The sequence below is a fragment of the Delphinus delphis genome, chromosome 1 (genome assembly GCF_949987515.2).
Source record: "Delphinus delphis chromosome 1, mDelDel1.2, whole genome shotgun sequence".
NCBI classification, from domain to species: Eukaryota; Metazoa; Chordata; class Mammalia; order Artiodactyla; family Delphinidae; genus Delphinus; species Delphinus delphis.
The window spans coordinates 35,568,267-35,586,681 of NC_082683.1; the positions used below are offsets into that span (position 1 = coordinate 35,568,267).

At 43.8% G+C, this 18,415-nt stretch overlaps 1 protein-coding gene across 5 annotated transcripts in view; it reads left to right on the forward strand.

Annotated features, from left to right (window-relative positions):
• Positions 1-18,415, forward strand: part of ST3GAL3 (ST3 beta-galactoside alpha-2,3-sialyltransferase 3) — a 241,706-nt gene that overhangs the window by 161,581 nt on the left and 61,710 nt on the right. For all 5 annotated transcript variants that reach the window (XM_060021063.1, XM_060021089.1, XM_060021080.1 and 2 more), the window contains one exon: positions 8,387-8,479. In XM_060021063.1, the coding sequence (XP_059877046.1) occupies positions 8,387-8,479 (93 nt within the window). The remainder of the gene's footprint in view (positions 1-8,386; positions 8,480-18,415) is intronic.

Sequence of the window (18,415 nt, forward strand, 5' to 3'; positions counted from 1 at the left end):
TTAGTTTGTGGTCATGCTAAATTTACCATTTGAAACTATCAAGACTGAATCATGAAGAAATAAAAATCCAAACAGACCAATTACTAGTAAGGAGATTGAATCAGTAGTCAGAAACCTCCCCCCAAAAAAAGTCCAGGACCAGATGGCTGGTGAATTCTACCAAACATTTAAAGAAAAAATACCAATCCTTCTCAAATTTTTCCAAAACATAGAAGAGGAAGGAACACTTCCAAACTCATTTTATGAGGCCAGCATTATCCTGATACCAAAACCAGACAAAGGCACTACAAGAAAAGAAAATCACAGGCCACTATCTTTGATGAACACAGATGCAAAAATCCTCAACAAAATTTTAGCAAACAGAATTCAACAATACATTAAAATTCAACATACACTGTGATCAAGTGGGATTTATTCCTGGGATACAAGGATGGTGCAACATCCATGGATCAATCAATGTGATAAACCACATTAATAAAATGAAGAGAAAAAAATCATATGATCATCTCAGTAGATACAAAATAAGCATGTGACAAAATTCAACATCCATTCATAATAAAAATTCTCAACAAAGTGGGTATAAAGGAAATGTACCTCAACATAATAAAGGCCATATATGATAAACCCACACATAACGTCATACTCAATGGTAAAAAAGCTGAGTCTTTCCTCTAAGATCAGGAACAAGACAAAGATGGCCACTCTCACCACTTTTATTCATTGTAGTACCAGAAGTCCTAGCCAAAGCAATTAAGAAAGAAAAAGAAACAAAAGGCATCCAATTTGGAAAGGAAAAAGTAAAACTGTCTGTATTTAGAGGTGACAATAGTATATATAGAAAATCCTAAAGATTCCGCCAAAAAAAAAAAACCTGTTAGAATGATTTTTAAAAATTCAATAAAGTTGTAAGATACAAAATCAATATACTAAAATCAGTTGTGTTTCTATACACTAATAATGAACTATCAGAAAGAGAAATTAAGAAAACAATCCCATTTACAATTGCATCAAAAAGAATAAAATACCTTGACTAACACACCATTGTAAAGCAATTATACCCCAATAAAGATGTTAAAAAAAAAAAAAGAATAAAATACCATGGAATAAATTTAGCTTAGGAGGCGAAAGGCTTTTTACAATGAAACTATAAGACACTGATGAAGGTAATGAAGAAGACACAAATAAATGGAATGATATTTTGTACTCATGGATTGGAAGAATTAATATTGTTAAAATGTTTATAGTATCTAAAACGACGTACAGAGTCAGTGCAATCCCTACCAAATTTTATCATTTGAAATTTTATAGTGTAAACGGAGAATAGCACATCTTCCAACCATGCTTATCTTGGACTCTTTTAGCCCCACATGCCTAGGTCTAAGGGCTGTACTCCTTAAAGGATTATTGTAAAGTAACATTAGATAATTATGTCAACTGTGTGTGTGTGTGTGTGTGTGTGTGTGTGTGTGTGTGTGTTTTAATAAAATGTAGAAACAAAATTGAATTGGAGCAGTTGCAAGAGATTCCTGGTGGAAAGTGTCGGTGAGAATTGCATATACAGCTCAGGCTAAAGCGTTTGCAAGAACTTATTAGAGAGCATCCTCCCAGACAAAATGAAGTAAATTACAAGGCCCTGGAGACAAAGATAAACTGCAGTAATGTCAGCTCCAGAATCACTGATCAAAGAGCAGAGTGGCTGATTTGTTGAGAAGATACTGCAGTGCCCAGTAGCAAGAGCTGAAAGGCAGGGCCTCCAGAGCTGAGAAACACCCCAAATTCCAGATCACGCAAATCAAGCAGTCCCTCTTCTCTTAAAGTGATAGAAGAGACATGAGACAGTGCCTCCATGTTTATCACAGATCACTGTAAGTGAGGCAGAACCGTATAGAAGCCCAAGTCTGCAGTGGAGTTCACAAAGAGCAAAGGGTCAGTGATGCCCAGGGCAGGATGGATTGGCACACCCCAAATGTGGGTGAATGAAGAGACGGTTGATAATTCAGGAAGAGCCAGCAGACCTGTAATCGTGGGGGAGAGGCAGTCAGAGGAGATAGAAATTGTCCTTAGGGAGAAAACTTTCCATCTTGGAGCTTGAAAGGCTCTATGGCAGTATTAAATAACCTTTCTTACATAAAGGCTGTTTCAGGAAAAAAAAAAAATGAAAATGTTTAATGACGAGCTAGGATTACTAAAGCTAACCTAAGCTGCTTCTGCCATTTCCCAAATCATGTCGTCATTCCAGAAGCGTCCCTCTAGTAATTGCAGAAGTGCATCTTCATCAGGAAGGTTAGAGAGGGTAGAACTGAAGAAGCAGTGGTGGGGTGAACTCTGTGCTGAGAGTTCTTACCTGTGTTTATCATGCAAGTCCTCCCAGCACGATTGTACTGGCTACCTTGATTAAGTTGCTATATTTGCTTTAAAAGAAGCTAATATTTGTTAACTATGGTTTGTGAGGCAGTGTGCTAGGTGTTACACACATGGTCTTACTCTGTTCTTGCAACCAGTTCCTTGAACTGCTTCCAGTAAACTAGCACCTGGAATGAGGGAGGGGGCACAGTAGGGGGCTAAGTTCAGTCTTTTCTGAGAGGTTCTAGAAATTAGCCCATTGGTCACGAGATGCCCAACAACACTGATCTATACAGTTCTAATCCTCAAAGTCCTTTCTTCATTTTCCCCAGCCATCACCACCTCATACCCACACTTCCTGTCAATTAACCTTCCAAGTCAAGGTAACCAATTGAGTTCAGTCCAAAAAACATTTTGTTGGGTACTTATATAGTCAGTGCCATGCATGGTACTCTGTGCTAGGCAACATACTCAGATTTCGTGGTCTGGGAGAGAAAGATGTTTAAATGGACAGTTATTCTTTTTTTTTTTTTTTTAATAAATTTATTTATTTATTTTTTGGCTGCGTTCAGTCTTGGTTGCTTCCTCTAGTTGCGGTGAGCAGGGGCTACTCTTTGTTGCGGTGCACGGGCTTCTCATTGCGGCGACTTCTCTTTGTTGTGGAGCGGAGGCTCTAGGCACGCAGACTTCAGTAGTTGTGGCACATGGGCTCAGTAGTTGTGGCTCACGGGCTCTAGAGCACAGGCTCAGTAGTTGTGGCGCACGGGTTTAGTTGCTCCGCGGTGTGTGGGAATCTTCCCGGACCAGGGCTCGAACCCGTGTCCCTTGCATTGGCAGACAGATTCTTAACCACTGCGCCACCAGGGAAGTCCCTAAATGGACAGTTTATTCTTCAGGGTAACAAGTGCTAGGCCATAGTTATGTCCTAGTCATCACTGTATCCCTAATCCCAGGCCAGCGTCTGGCACATAACAACAATGAGACTGTTACAGTTAGCATGTACTGAGGGAGAACTATGTGCCAGGCTTGTACTAAACATTGTATTGTCAACATAATCCTCACAAGAATTTTATGAGGTATTAGTATAATTCCAGTTTTAAAGATGTGGAAAGTAAGGCACAGAGCAGTTAAATAACATGCCCAGCTGGTAAGGGATGGAGCCAGGGTACAAACCCAAGCAGAGTGACTCTGTTTCCTCTAAATATCTGTTGAGTGAATGAATGAATGAATGAGTGAGAGGATGGAAGGGAAGGAGGTGGGAGAGAGAGTGGGGACAAGTGAGCAAGGTCAGGTGACTGTCAGCTCTAGGTACAATGGGGTCCACAGGCAGGAGAGGTTGGTTCTGCTTGGCGGGGGAAGCAATCAGGAAAAGTTTCACAAAGGAAGTGGTGCTTCACCCGAATGTTGCAAGATGAATAGGTAGTCACTAGCCGGGGCAGGGCAGGGTAGACAGAGCGAAGGCCAACGCTTCTACTTTTGTGGTAGATCCTTTCTCTCTCACACCTTCTCGGGGACATTTCTCCAACTGTCCCATTTCTGTTGCATCATGCTTGAGTTTTCCTCTTATTCTAACCAGCTTATATGCATGCTGAAAAATTTCCTAACCTCAAAAAAATCTTTCCCTGCAATTCCCCTCCAGCAATTGCCCCATTTCTCTGTCTCCCTTTATAGCAAAACTTCTAAAAATGGTAGTCTCTATTCCCTGGCTCCAATTCTTCTGTTTTCTCTGAAACCCGATGAAAGCAGCATTTCACCCCCACACTCCAGTGAAACAGCTCTACTCAAAGTCAAGAGCAACCTCCGTGTTGGCAAATACAGCTGTCAATCTTATGGCTACCTTCCCAGGCCGAGCACAGTGTTTGATGCAGTTGGTCCCTGTATCCTTCTTGAGACACTTCATTCCTTTGGCACCTGAGACATCACACTCTCTCCTGATTATTTTTCTATCTCAGGGACTGCTTCTTTCAGCCTTTTGCCATGCTACTCCTCAGCTCCCAAATGTTGATCCTTAAAATGCACACGGTGATCAGGGCACTCTCCCACTGGAAATCATTCAGTGACTCTCCCCAGGACAGAATCCAAACTTGAGCATTGGAAAGCTCCGCCACCTCACCTGTCACGAAGTATTTGTGTGGTGCTCTAGAGGACAGCCAGCCCCTCCAAATGTTCTTTTTCACCACACCCTCCAAGATCTCTGAGAGCTGAGTGGTTCCCATTTGCAGATGAGGAAGCTGAGAAGCAGATTGTCCTTCACTTGCCCAAGGTCATGCAGCTTGCAGTGTCTTTTATGAAAGCTTCTAATTCCACGTCCTGTATTCTTCCCATTTACAACCTGTTGTTTGACCTGATTCCTTAAACTTGGGGCTTCTGAGTGAAGCAGAGGCGTGGAAGTCTGGTTCCTTCTCTTAGGTGCCAGCCTCTCCATCTGGATTTCCTCTTAAGAGTGCAGTGGTTTACACTCTTCACCCCAGGCGCTTGGTAGTCACGTTTGCAGGACAATGGTGCTCTTACTGGTCGAAATGCTAAATCTCCCCAAATGAGAGGCCAGCTGCAGAGTACGAGAAGAACAAGGGCTGAATGATTTGATCAGACATCTGTGGGGACCTCCTGGCATTTGAAGTGTGAGCGCCTTAGAGAAACTAACTATTCTGGCCCGAGGGAGTTGGAGACTGTTAATCTTGGTGGTTTTGACCGCTAACTGCCCCAGAGGTCCCAGCCTGCTGTATGACTCAGAATCCCCAACACTCCCCCTATTCTTCTCTCACTGGGATAGTCAGGAGGCCATTCCTAAGGCATTTTAATTTGGTAATAACTTGACATGGCCCACTATGCCCAGGGCTGTATGTTTTAGAAGTTACTGTTGCTTGGGGTTTGGTTTAGAGCTGCTCCATCCTTAATATCTGATTACCCTGCACTGGCCTGGGAAGAGCCTTTCCTGGTGGGCTCTGGCTTCCTGTGTTCCATCTTGCCTGTGCTCTTTCTTCTCCATTATGGATTACCTGAGTCCATAGACCCTGGACTATCCCACAGCCCGATTCTTTTTTTTTAAATTAAAAACATTTTTATACATTTTTTAAAGGCTACTTTCCATTTACAGTTATTACAGAATATTGGCTGTATTCCCCATGTTGTATAGTACATCCTTGAGCCTATCTTACACCCCATGGTTTGTACCTCCCACTCTCCCACCCATATTTTGTCCCTCCCCACCCTTCCTGCTGGCAACCACAAGTTTGTTCTCTATATCTATGAGTCTACTTCTTGTTTTGCTATAGTCACTAGTTTGTTGTATTTTTTAGGTTCCACATATACGTGAGATCATACAGTATTTGTCTTTCTCTGTCTGACTTATTTCACTTAGCATAAGACCCCCCAGGTCCATCCATATTGCTGCACATCTAGAGCCCTGATTCTTGAAGCATTTTGCCAGAAGTTGATCGTGTTCACTAGAGAGAGGAAAGATGTGGCTGAAGGTTTGTCTGCTGTTGTACATGCATTTCCACGTGCATTTCTGCAATGCACCATGTTAAAGGGACGACCACCATCCATCTTTCCTTTTCTTTGTGAAACTATCTGGAATTCAGAAAGACCATAGGAACCCACAGTACCAGGCAAGCAAGCGGGTGGTGAGGGATTGGAGACAAGAATATGAGGGACTCATAATGCCTCACTGCTTGTTACACACTTCCAGAGAGCTTCCCTACCCCATCTCCAGCTGCACTGACCACTCGTGCTGTCCCTGGACGCTGTGCTTCCCTCTGTGATGGCACTGACTGTGAGCCACACCAGGGCGGTGCCATGTTAAAAGCTCCTGGGCTTCCCTGGTGGCGCAGTGGTTGAGAATCTGCCTGTCAATGCAGGGGACACGGGTTCGAGCCCTGGTCTGGGAGGATCCCACATGCCGCGGAGCAACGAGGCCCGTGAGCCACAACTACTGAGCCTGCGCGTCTGGAGCCTGTGCTCCGCAACAAGAGAGGCCGCGACAGTGAGAGGCCTGTGCACTGAGATGAAGAGTGGCCCCCACTCGCCGCGACTAGAGAAAGCCCTCGCACAGAAACGAAGACCCAACACAGCCAAAAATAAATAAATTAATTAATTAAGAGCTCCTGCACTTGTGTCAGAGAGAAATAGTTTCACGTCGTATCCACTACTTACTAGCTGTATGATCTTGACTAAGTCTCTTCATCTTTCTGAGCTTGTATGTAAATTAATAATTAATAGCACCTACTCACCTGGCTATTGAGAGGAGTAATTGAAGAAATCTATAATGTTTTCATCACTGTGCCTAGTCCAAAAGCTTCCGGTAGGTTTAGTAATTGCACTGAAGTTTATGTTTCGTTTCTGAAATACAGTTGTTTATGTAAGAAAATATTGTTATGTAAATTTCTCTTGTGAAACCCTTGACTTTCTTCTGCCTACCAAATAAAGGCCCAACTCCTGGCTTGTCGCTCAGCATTTACATCTGCATTTCAGGCTTTAAATTTCATTGGTAGGGAAAGCTAAAAAAATGCAGATTTTTTAGAAGAAATTGCACATAGATACAGATGAGTTTGTCTAAATTCAGTGAGCAGTGACTCTGTGTAAGGCCCTGGGCTAGGCTCAACAGGGCACTGAGTGAATCACACATGACGCATGATAGGCGGTGGCATCATGGTTTCTGGCTGTCCTGTATAGGCACCAGCCTCCCCTACCCTGGACCCACCCCGCCCCCGCCCCTGCAGAAGGCAGCCCTGAGGGAAGACTCACCACAGGGCCCCAGCACAGCAGAGCAGCTGGGCATCAGAGGGCTGGCAGCTGGCCCAAGGGTGGAGACTGGGGAAGGTGGAGACTGGGGAAGTTGGGACTGGGAACTGGCAATGAGCCAGGGCTCCTTCAGGTGCTCCAGCACGCAGGGCCTCCAGCCCCAGCAGTCACTGAATGTGTCTTGTTCTTCCTCTGTGGTCTTCTCTAGACTGCACTGGGCAGGGTTTTTGGTGGCAGGGCTGTGACTCCAGCTGCACACTGAACACATATGGACACTGAAGCCCAGAGATATGAGGTGACTTCACTACAGTCACACAGCCGCAAAGCCAGGGCTACAACTCACAAGCCTTCTGAAAAATAGTGCTTTCTGACTTATGGGCTCCTGAGATTGTCTTATGTCCAGTCCAAGTGCAGTGAGATTGTCAGGGCCATTTTGTTCCTTCAGAAAATCATAAGGGTCTTCTGTGTGCCCATCTCTGTGCAAAGAACTGTGGGTACAGGGTTAAATCAGACCCTGACCTTGAAGTTACAGTGCAGTGAGGGAGACATACTACCGACGATTGCAGTTCCGTACAGCGAGTGCTGGGCAATCATGTAACGCGGATGGCAGGGGGTGGACGGTGAACGCAGGGAGGCACTTGGCCCAATCTGGGGGTCAGGGAGTTAGGCCCAGAGAAATTGACATCTGAGCTGAGTTGTGAAGGACCGGGAGGCATAGGCAGGTGGAGAAGGACAAGGAAGGACATTCCAGGCACAGAGGATAGGAGAGCAGGAGAGCATCCTTAACTAAACGCCCCAACATGTATTTGATCTCTATTCAGGGCACTGTGAGTGGTTCCCACTGGCTGGGTCATAGTGTGTGTGTGGGGAGAATAGAGGCAGATGAGGCTGGACATGTAGACATATCCAGGAAGGTTGAAAGGGCAGTGCCTGTGACTTTATCAAAGTCTGGCGGCTCTCTCCTTAGGTCTCCAGGCTCTACTCTCCCAGTCGGGGAGCCTGGATGGAGTTCCTGATTTCCGTGGAATCTGGTTTACTGCAAAGAATCTATGCAAAACCCAGTGAGCTCTTTTTACCAAATTCCACTGCCGGGCCTTGCTTGTTTATCCACCTATTCCTTTAGGGTTTCTTGGCTCCTCCCCCTTACCCCCACCTCCAGGGCCTTGGTGTGGAAAGGGGGCTGAAGTGCTGATTGTAGGGAGTGAAGCTTTGTTCAGGGTTTAAACACCTACAGCTCTTCATGAACTAGTAACCGCTGCCCAGTGCCTGGCAAGCCGTGACTCTCTTTCTCTTCCTCTAGGCCTGCTGAGTTAGCCACCAAGTACGCAAACTTTTCAGAGGGAACTTGCAAGCCTGGCTATGCTTCAGCCTTGATGACTGCCATCTTCCCCCGGTAAGTGCTCCTGTTTCTTCCCGTCACCTGGATAGCCTGGTCCATGGCCCAGGACTCAGACACCCTGCCCCATGTGGCAAGTGGTGTGCCTCTGAGAAAATGAGATTCTGTGGTACCTTTCCTCCCGTGTCCTTGAGTCGGTGGGTGCCTGGAAAGGACTTTGCTTTTGGCTGGTTCCTACTCCAGTCCCACTCTAGACCCTTGCTACACCTTACCCCCGTCTTCCTCTCAGAGCTTGTACCTGCCAGCACAGCTCGCTTCTGTGGAGGAAAGAGACGAGGTAGAACCTACGTGGTTCCCCTTGGAAGCCAGGTATCCAGAGGCCGCCAGACAGTGCTCCACAGCACAGAAGCTCGTAGTCTTTTTTGGAAGCTGGGACCAACTACCTGGCTTCAGGGAGGCAAAGCCAAACAAAGCAGGAAGTAAAGAGGAGTTTCTGAGGCTGGCGTTCTAGAGTTCCTGATTTCCTCGACAGGAGCTGCTGAGAGAAGCTTTCACCCAGTTCCACTGAGAGGCCTTGCTTGCTTATCCGCCTTTTCCTTTCGGGTTTCCTTTCCTGAAACCTTGGTGTGGAAAAGAGCCTGACGTGCTGCGATCGTCTTGTCTGTGGTCCGAGTGCAGTGAGACCCCTGGGGTCGTTTTGTTCCTTCAGAGAGTTATAGGACTATCTGACTTGGAGGGGATGTAGGAGGGGCTGCTCTGGACCTCTGGGAGTCAGGATGTAGCACTCGGACCACCAGAGGAGCCCTAGGGGTGGCCTCTTGGCATGGGCTGTGTTCATGGGGGAAGGGTATGCACCCCATCCCTTAGAAGGCTGAGGTTAGGGCACACGGTGTGCTTGCAAAGGAATGCTGACAAATAGCTTGCCCAGAAGCAAATCCAGGGTATTTGGATTTTATGCTCCTTTTCTTTCCTAATGTCAGCAATCCAAGCTTAGCTCCTCGTATAAAACAGGAGGCTCTGCTGGCTGAATACCTGGTGTTCAGTTAGAGATCCCTTTGTCTGGGGTCTGCCTTCTGACGTGATTCCAATGTTTTGCTTCCCCCAGCTATTTACTGAGCACTTCTTCAGTGTCTGGCACCATGTTCCATATTCTTGCGTGGGTTTTCTCAGACCTACACTGCTCAGGCCCCTGGGCCAGACACCTGTGAGTTTTCCTTGACCTGTGTATGGGTTTTCTAATTGAAAGTAATACAAGCATGTGGGGAAAAAAAACTCAAACAGTACAAAAGGGTATATATTCCCACTCCAGATCCCAGAGACAGCCAATATTACCATAAGCAGGAGCATACTGTATTTATTGTACTGTATCTTGCTTTTTACTCCTAACAATATGTCTTAGAGTTTATCCTATTACCAGCATATATGGATTCATCTCATATTTTAAATGATTGCATAATATATAATTGTTTGGAGGTGTCACAATTTTATTAAAGATTTGTTGAGGTTTAATTTACATACAGTAAGATCTACATATTAGTATAGTTGTATGAGTTTTGAGAATACCTTTGTGCAACCACTGTAACAGTTAATAGAACACGTCCAACATCACCCCCAAAAGTTCCTTCATGCTTCTTTGCAGTTAACCCCTCCCTTGACCCCCAGGCCCTGACAACTACTGTCCCTGTACTATTTCCAGAATGTCATATAAATGGATCATATAGTAGCCTTTTGAGTCTGCCTCTTTTGTTCAGTATAATGCATTTGGGATTCACACATGTGTGTAGCAGTTGCTTGTTCCTTTTTATTGCTGAATAGTATTCCATTATATGGGCATAACATTGTATGTTGTTTATCCATTCAACAGTCAAAAGACATTTGGGTTAATTCCAGTTTTTAGCTATTATAAGTAAAGCCAACATAAACATTTGCGTAGAGGATGTATGCTTCACTGCATAAGAATTTGCCAAACTGTTTTCCAAAGTGACTATACCGTTTTGCTCTCCTGCCAGCAAAGTGTAAGAGTTTTAGTTGTTTTATATCCCTGACATCAATCTTTTTAATTTTAGCTGTTCTAGTAGGTTTAGAGGGAAGGGAAGGCTTAGAGGGCTTACCAGGGAAGCCCTGCTTTTGATGTTTTATCTAAGTCTTTCCCAGGACTTCTCTGGTGGTACAGTGGTTAAGTGTATCATTTTATTTTTAGATTCCACATATGGTCAGTTACTAACAGAGGGATGTTGAATTCTCCATTTATCAGTTTTTGCGTCAATGTATTTTGAAGCTCTGCCATTTAGTGCATACAGATTTAGGATTGTAGCCCCTTGCTGAATAGATTCCTTCATTTTTCTGAAATGTCCCTTTTTCACTGGTAATAATCCTTGTTCTGAAATCTTCCTTGTTTGATATTAATATAACCACTCCAGCCTTTTAAAAGTTAGTTTCATCATGGTGTATGTTTTTCTATTCTTTTACATTTTCTGGTGGAGAAGGAGTTTGTATGTTTATACCCTTGAGCATCAGAGAAGTTGGATCTTAGAGGTGTGGTTGGCAGCAGTCCCTCCTTTTACATTTAACCTATCTGTTTCTTTATAATTAGAGAGGGTTTCTTGCGGACAACACATAATGGAGTCTTGCTTTTTTTATCCAATCTGACAATGCCTGCCTTTTACTGGAATGTTTATACTGTTTATATTTCATGTAATCATCAGTGTGGTTCGGCTTAAATTTACCATCTTGCTATGAGTTTTCTGCTAGTTTCTTTTTTCCCTTTCTTTTCCTGCCTCCTTTTGGATTAATTGAGTGTGTTTTATGGTTTTATTTTACCATAAAATAAAACTGTTGGTTTAATAGCTATGCCTCTTTGTTTTATGTTTTTCATGATTATTCTAGAGCTTACAATATACATCGTTGATTTATAATCTACTTTTAAATAATATTATAGCACTTCGCTTAGAGCTTATGAACCTTAGAACAGTATACCTCCATTTCCCCTTCCGCCCTTTGTGCTATTTTTTGTCATATTTTACATTGATGTATTATAAACCCACACAACACTGTCCTTATTTATTTTTGTTTTAAGCAGTTAATTATTTAAAGTGAATTAAAAATGAGCAGGAAAAGGCAACCTACAGAATGGGAGAAGGTATTTGCACATCATATATCTGATGTGGTGTTAATATCCAGAATATATAAAGGACTCCTACAACTCAACAACAACAACAAATGGGTGAAGGATTCAAATAGACATTTCTCCTAAGATGATATACAAATAGCCAACAAGCACATGAAAAAATGCTCAATATAATTAGTCATTGGGGAAATGCAAATCAAAACCACAACGAGAGGGCTTCCCTGGTGGTGCAGTGGTTAAGAATCTGCCTGCCAATGCAAGGGACACGGGTTCAAGCCCTGGTCCAGGAAGATCCCACATGCCGCGGAGCAGCTAAGCCCGGGTGCCACAACTATTGAGCCTGTGCTCTAGAGCCCGCGAGCCACAACTACTGAAGCCCATGTGCCTGGAGTCCGTGCTCTGCAACAAGAGAAGCCACTGCAATGAGAAGCCTGCGCACCTTAACCAAGAGTAGCCCCCGCTCACCGCAACTAGAGAAAGCCGGCGGGCAGCAACGAAGACCCAACACAGCCAAAAAAACAAAACAAAACAAAAAAACCACAGTGAGATACTACCTCACACTCATTAGGGTGGCTGCTATCAAAAAAGCAGAAAATAGCAAGTGTTGACAAGGATGTGGAGAAATCAGAACCCTGTGCACTGCTGGTGACAATGTAAATTGGTGGTGCAGCCACTATGGAAAACAGTATGGTGTTCCTCAAAAAACTGAAAGTAGAATTACTATATGACCCAGCAATTCTACTTTTGGGTATATACCCAAAAGAAATGAAAGCAGGGTCTGAAAGAGGTATTTGCACATCCATGTTCATAGCAGCATTATTCACAATAGCCAAAGCAATCCAAGAGTCTGTCAACTGATGAAAAGATAAAATGTGGTATATACATGGAATGGAATATTTTTCAGCCTTAAAAAGAGGAGAAGTTCTGACAGATGCTACGGTGTGGGTGAACCTTGAGGACATTATACTAAGTGAAATAAGCCAGTCATAGAAAGACAATACTGTTTTATTTCACTTATGTGAGGTACCTAGGGTAGTCAGACTCACAGAGATAGAAAATAGAATGGTGGTTGCCAGAGGCTGGGGACAAGGGGAAATGAGGAATTGCTGTTTAATGGATATTTAATAGACAGAGTTTCAGCTTTACAAGATGAAAAGCATTCTGGAGATTGAGTGCATAACAATGTGAAAGTACTTAACACTACTGAATTGTACACTTAAAAATGTTTAAGATGATAAATTTCATGTTATGTGTATTTTACCACAATTTAAATTTTAAAAGTTTTTAAAAATTAGGATGAAAAGTCTTTTTTTTTCCCCCTCGGATTTGTTTTCATTCTCCCTTTGCTTTTTGATTTAATTTTTTTTTTTTTTTTTTTTTTTTTTTGGCTGCGTTGGGTCTTTGTTGCTGCGCGTGGGCTTTCTCTAGTTGTGGTGAGCCGGGGCTACTCTTCATTGCAGTGCATGGACTCTAGGCCTGCAGGCTTCAGTAGTTGTGGCACATGGGCTTTGTTGCTCCGCAGCATGTGGGATCTTCCTGGACCAGGGATCGGACCCACGTCCCCTGCATTGGTAGGTGGATTCTTATCCACTACGCCACCAGGGAAGTCCCTGAAAACTCTTGTATAGTTACCCACAAACTTAGTTTTACTGTTGCTCTTTCTTCCTTTGTGTTAGATACATATTTCTATATGGTGTTCTTTTTCTTCTGCTTGAAGAACGTCTTGTAACATTTCTTATGAGGAAGATCTTATGGCAATGAAGTCTATCAGCTTTGGTTTGTCTGATAAAGTCTATTTTACCTTCAGTTTCGAAAGTTTGTTTGTTTGTTTTTGGCTGTGTATACAATTCTAGGTTGACAATTTGACAAACATGCAGTACTTTAAAGATATAACTTCACTTTCTTTTGGCTTGTATAGTTTCTAACAAAAGTCTTCTGTCCTTCTTACCTTATTTATTCATTTAAACTTTATTTTATTATTTGTCTGCGTCAGGTCTTAGTTGTGGCACGTGGGATCTTCGCTGTGGCGTGTGGGCTTCTCTAGTTGGGGCTTCTCTCTAGTTGTGGTGTGCGGGCTTAGTTGCCTCTGGCATGTTGGATCTTAGTTCCTTGACCAGGGATCGAACCCGCATCCCCTGCATTGGAAGGTGGATTCTTAAGCACTGGACCACCAGGGAAGTCCCTTTACCTTTTTTCACTTCGTATGCAATGTTTCTCTTTTCCTCTGCCTGCTTTTTGAGATTTTTCTCCTTAGCGCTCGTTCTCAGCAATTTGATATGATGCAGTTTGTTGTGGTTTTCTTTATATTATTCTTGGCTTGCATTTATTTATAAATAAATAAATATAGTTTATAGTTTATTTTTTAATCAAATTTGGATGCATTTTGTCCTTATTTTTTCAAATATTTTTTCTGCCCATCACCCTTCACAGGATTCCAATTACATGTATGTTAAGCCATTCATCCAACTGGTTTGTTTGATGCTAGGTTTGTCTGGTGTTTTTTCCCCCCAATTCTTTCTTATTTCTCTTTGTGTTTCATTTTGGATAGTTGATATTGCTATGTTTTCACATCCACTGATATTTCTCTTGTGGTGTCTAATCAGCTGTTAATCCCATCTGGTGTGTTTTCATTTCAGATATTGTGTTTTTAATCTCTGTGGTTCCATTTAGGTCTTTTTATAGCTTTCATTTTATTCTTTATTATGTTCATGTGTTCTTCTACCTTCCTGAACATAGAGAATATATTTAGAATAGCTATTTAAACATCCTTGTCTGGTAATCCCATCATCTGTATCATTTCTGGGATGGTTTCTATTGATTGATTTTTCTCCTGATAATGGCCTATATTTTTCTGATTCTTTGTGTGCCTGCCTGGTAATTTTTTATTAGATTCAAGACAATGTGAAATTTTTGTTTTTCTGTGCTAGATTTTGTTATATTCTCTTAAATAGTGCTAGTTTTGCTTGGACATGTAGTTAAGTTACTTGGAATCAGTTGTATCCCTTTGAGATTTGCTTTCAATATTGTTAGTGCAGGTGTTGAGCAACCGTTTGTCTAGGGCTAATTTATCCCCATAACTAACGCAGTACCTGTCTGGGGACTGGACCCAGTGCCTTGTGCATTATGAGGCATTTCCACTCTGCCTGATTTATTTCCACAATTGTTTTGTGAATACAAACAATTCCCAGCCCTGTATGAACACCGGGAATTGTTTGATCTACCGCTTCCTGGTGGACTTTCCTCAGCCTCAGAATTTCCTCTCATATACGCCCAGGTCAGTACTTGGCCAAAGATCTGAGGGGACCCCTTTGCAGATCTCTGGGGCACTCTGAGCATCTCTGTCCTCTGTGGTAGTCTCCACAAATTCTAGTCTTCTTGCCCTCCCTAAACTTTGATCGCTTGTTTTCAACTCAGGAAGACCACTGGGCTCTGTTTGGGTTCCCCATCCCTGCACTGGTCCGAAGACTTGTTTCATCTATTTTGACTTGTTTTCTGGTTGTTGAAGGTAGGAGGGTAAATCCCACCCCTGTTATTCTATCATGGTGGGAAGCAGAAATCCCTTCTTCACACAGCATTCCATGAACTAAACTATAGTTTACTGCATCAGTTCCCTATTGATGGACAGTTAGGCAATTGCCATTTTTTACTACTCTAAATATTACTTCAGTGAATAACCTTTTTTACACAGCACTCCCCACACATGTGAGATTATCTAGAATAAAGTGATATTTATGGATCCAAAGTTGTGTGTGTTTATAATTTTGAAAGTTATTGGCAAATTGCCCTCAGTAGCAGTTTTTGAATTTATATCCACACATAGTAGTTTAATCTTCATCCAGTACTTTCTCCCGTTGCGGAGCGCAGGCTCCAGACGCGCAGGCTCAGCGGCCATGGCTCACGGGCCCAGCCACTCCGCGGCATGTGGGATCTTCCCGGACCGGGGAACGAACCCGCGTCCCCCGCATCAGCAGGCGGACTCTCAACCACTGTGCCACCAGGGAAGCCCCATCCAGTACTTTTATAGCTTTATTATTTATATTTGAATTATTAATCCATCTGAGTTTTTATTGTTTTGGTTTGGTTTTACTGTTAGGCGTGATCCCTGGTGTTGGGATCTAGGATTGTTTAATTTTTTTCCTCGTGGGGAACTAGTGTTTCTGGATATTTTGACCAAAAAGTTGTAAGTAAATTCAGGATTTTGATTTTTGTAGTAATAATATTTTGACACAAGGGGTCTTAGGCAGCTCTTTTGACGTGTTAGTTTTGACCCGATCTAATAAAAACAAGCCATTAAATCCCTCTCTCTCTCGCTCTCTCTCTCCTCTCTCGTTACATAGTGCTGTGGGAAGGGTATTCTCACTCTGGCCCTAAGCCTCACTCCTCCTTGATCCCGCCCAGTCACTGCCTCCTACGCCTGAGCACAGACTGAGGAGCAGGCAGTGGTAGTGGAGGGGTGCTGGTGGGCTGGCCCGTCCAGGGTGCAGAGTCCTGCTTCTCTGGGAAGCCAGCCTGCTCCCTCTCACACCTTTGCGCTATCTGCTGGGAAGTCCTCCTTGCCTGCCTGGATACATCGTCCTCTAACGAGAGATATGGGGAGGAGGGGGCATGAGGTCCAAGGGAAATCAAATTGATTGAACATCTGCTCTGCTGTAAACATTGGATTAGGGCTTTTCATCTATTGGTCTCATGGAACAGAAAGTCTTCCCTGACCTCCGTTCCTGCGCACACCCAGTTACTCCTTCCTCAACCTGTCCCGCTACAGTGCTGCACACATAGCTCTGTTACAGTACTTGTAATTGTGTATTGATGTTTCTTCTCACATAGTAGGCTGTGTACCTGTTAGCATAGAGACATGGTCTTATTCATGGTTGCCAATACTTAGCAGAACCTTTAGCACTTAATAGGCACCTAATGTGTGTTTCATGAGTGGATATTGATTTCTGCCCTTGGGAGATTGAGAGTCTGAGGGAATGAGGAATGTTGATGAGACACTCTTTCAGTGGAGAGAGTTACTGAAGAAAAATAATTATTTTGACATGTACCAATATATGATAGATTGGAAAGAGATGAGATTTGGAGATAGAAAGTTCTCAGAGCTTTCTCACTTAATGGGCTATGTGTGATCTTGGAAAAGTCAGAGCATAACTCATTAGCCAAGAGAATGAAATGAGAGGATGTACCTTGGGGCTATCAATGTTAGATCATTCCAGCAAAATTTAATGTTAGACACTAAGTGAACTCTGTTTTCCCAATGACTTTCGTTAAATCAGGGAAGTTTTTTCAGGGAGAAATAAAGATCCCAGAATAGGTCATGGTAAACATTTAAAATATAGGCTTAAAGAAAAAATACAACTCACAAAATCTTAATTGACACTCCCCATTTTCCTAGCAATGCTTTACTATAAACATTTGAGTGGCTTTTTAATGGTGCTTTGGTGAAAGATCGAGTATCACGTCTTTTCGATGGTAACCCGTGAAGCCACTTAACGTCAGGCACAAGCATGCATCCGTAGGCGAGGCCTGCGGCGCACAGTTTCAGCCAAAAGCAGAACCCAAATCCAGGCTGTGCCCAAGTACAGCAGCAACACTGACGGCCAACAGCACCTACTGATGTGTCAGTACTGACTTCTCAGATCCTCTGCTAAGACCTTTTCCTGTGTTTTCTGTTTTAATCCTCCCAACAATCATATGAAATAGGATTGTTATTAATACAGTTTTAACTCTGAGGAAATGGAGGCGTAAAGAAGTCGAGCAGTTTGCCTGAGGTTACACGGATAGGAAGTGATGGAGCCCAGTTTGAACGCTACTCTGACCACCTAGCCCATATGCTTAACTGCCACATTCTATTGCCTCTCACAGCTGCTGTCCCATGGACAGGGTGCCTAGGGGCCAGAGTGCAGAGGTCTACCAGTTGCCCGACGGGGGCTCAGGAGGCACTGGTGTAGAAATTGCCCTCTTGCCTGGCTCTACAGAGGAAAACCTCACTTCTCTTGGGATGCTCTTTGCTTTGGGAAGGCCAGGGTGCGTGGCTTGTGTCTGAGACTGTGTGTGTCTGTGATTCTCATGCTACTAAGGAATCGTTGCCGTGGTCCAAGCTGGCCAAATTCCCCCGAGTGCAAAGGATGGCTTTTGAAACCTTGCTGAGCTCTCTGAGGCAGGAAGTCTGGAGTATTGACAGAGTCCCAGCTGCCTGTCTTGGGACTCTCGTGTGACAAGGTTCAGGAGGCCTACTGCACTGCTCTAGGGGATTTGAAAGTTTATGGGCTCCTGGTCAAGGTAGCTGGGTATCTGGTATCCCCATATTCCAAAGACCCTCCTTCTCTGCCCTTCATGGGTTCTGGGACTTTTTTTTTTTTTTTTTTTTTTTTTTGCGGTACGCGGGCCTCTCACTGTTGGGGCCTCTCCCATTGCGGAGCAACAGGCTCCGGACGCGCAGGCTCAGTGGCCATGGCTCACGGGCCCAGCCGCTCCACGGCATGTGGCATCTTCCCGGACCGGGGCACAAACCCGTGTCCGCTGCATCGGCAGGCGGACTCTCAACCACTGCGCCACCAGGGAAGCCCCGATTCTGGGACTTTTATCACTACAATACCAGGGAGGAGTGGTAAGATTGAGAGGCATCCTTGTAAAGCTTTGTCCCAAACCATCAATTACAGAGGAGAATAGAGCACTGTCCACATCCACAGAATCACTGTCCTTCTAGCCTGGGAGCAAGCTGAGCGTCTCCCCACCCAGCAGCGTGCAGAAGACTTGTTACCATTGTTCTCTCCGCTTCCTCATGCCCCCTAACTCTTAATCTCTGTACTCTCACTTCCACTCCCACCCCTCCCCTCCCTGAAATGCTCTTGTCCAGATCACCCAAAAGG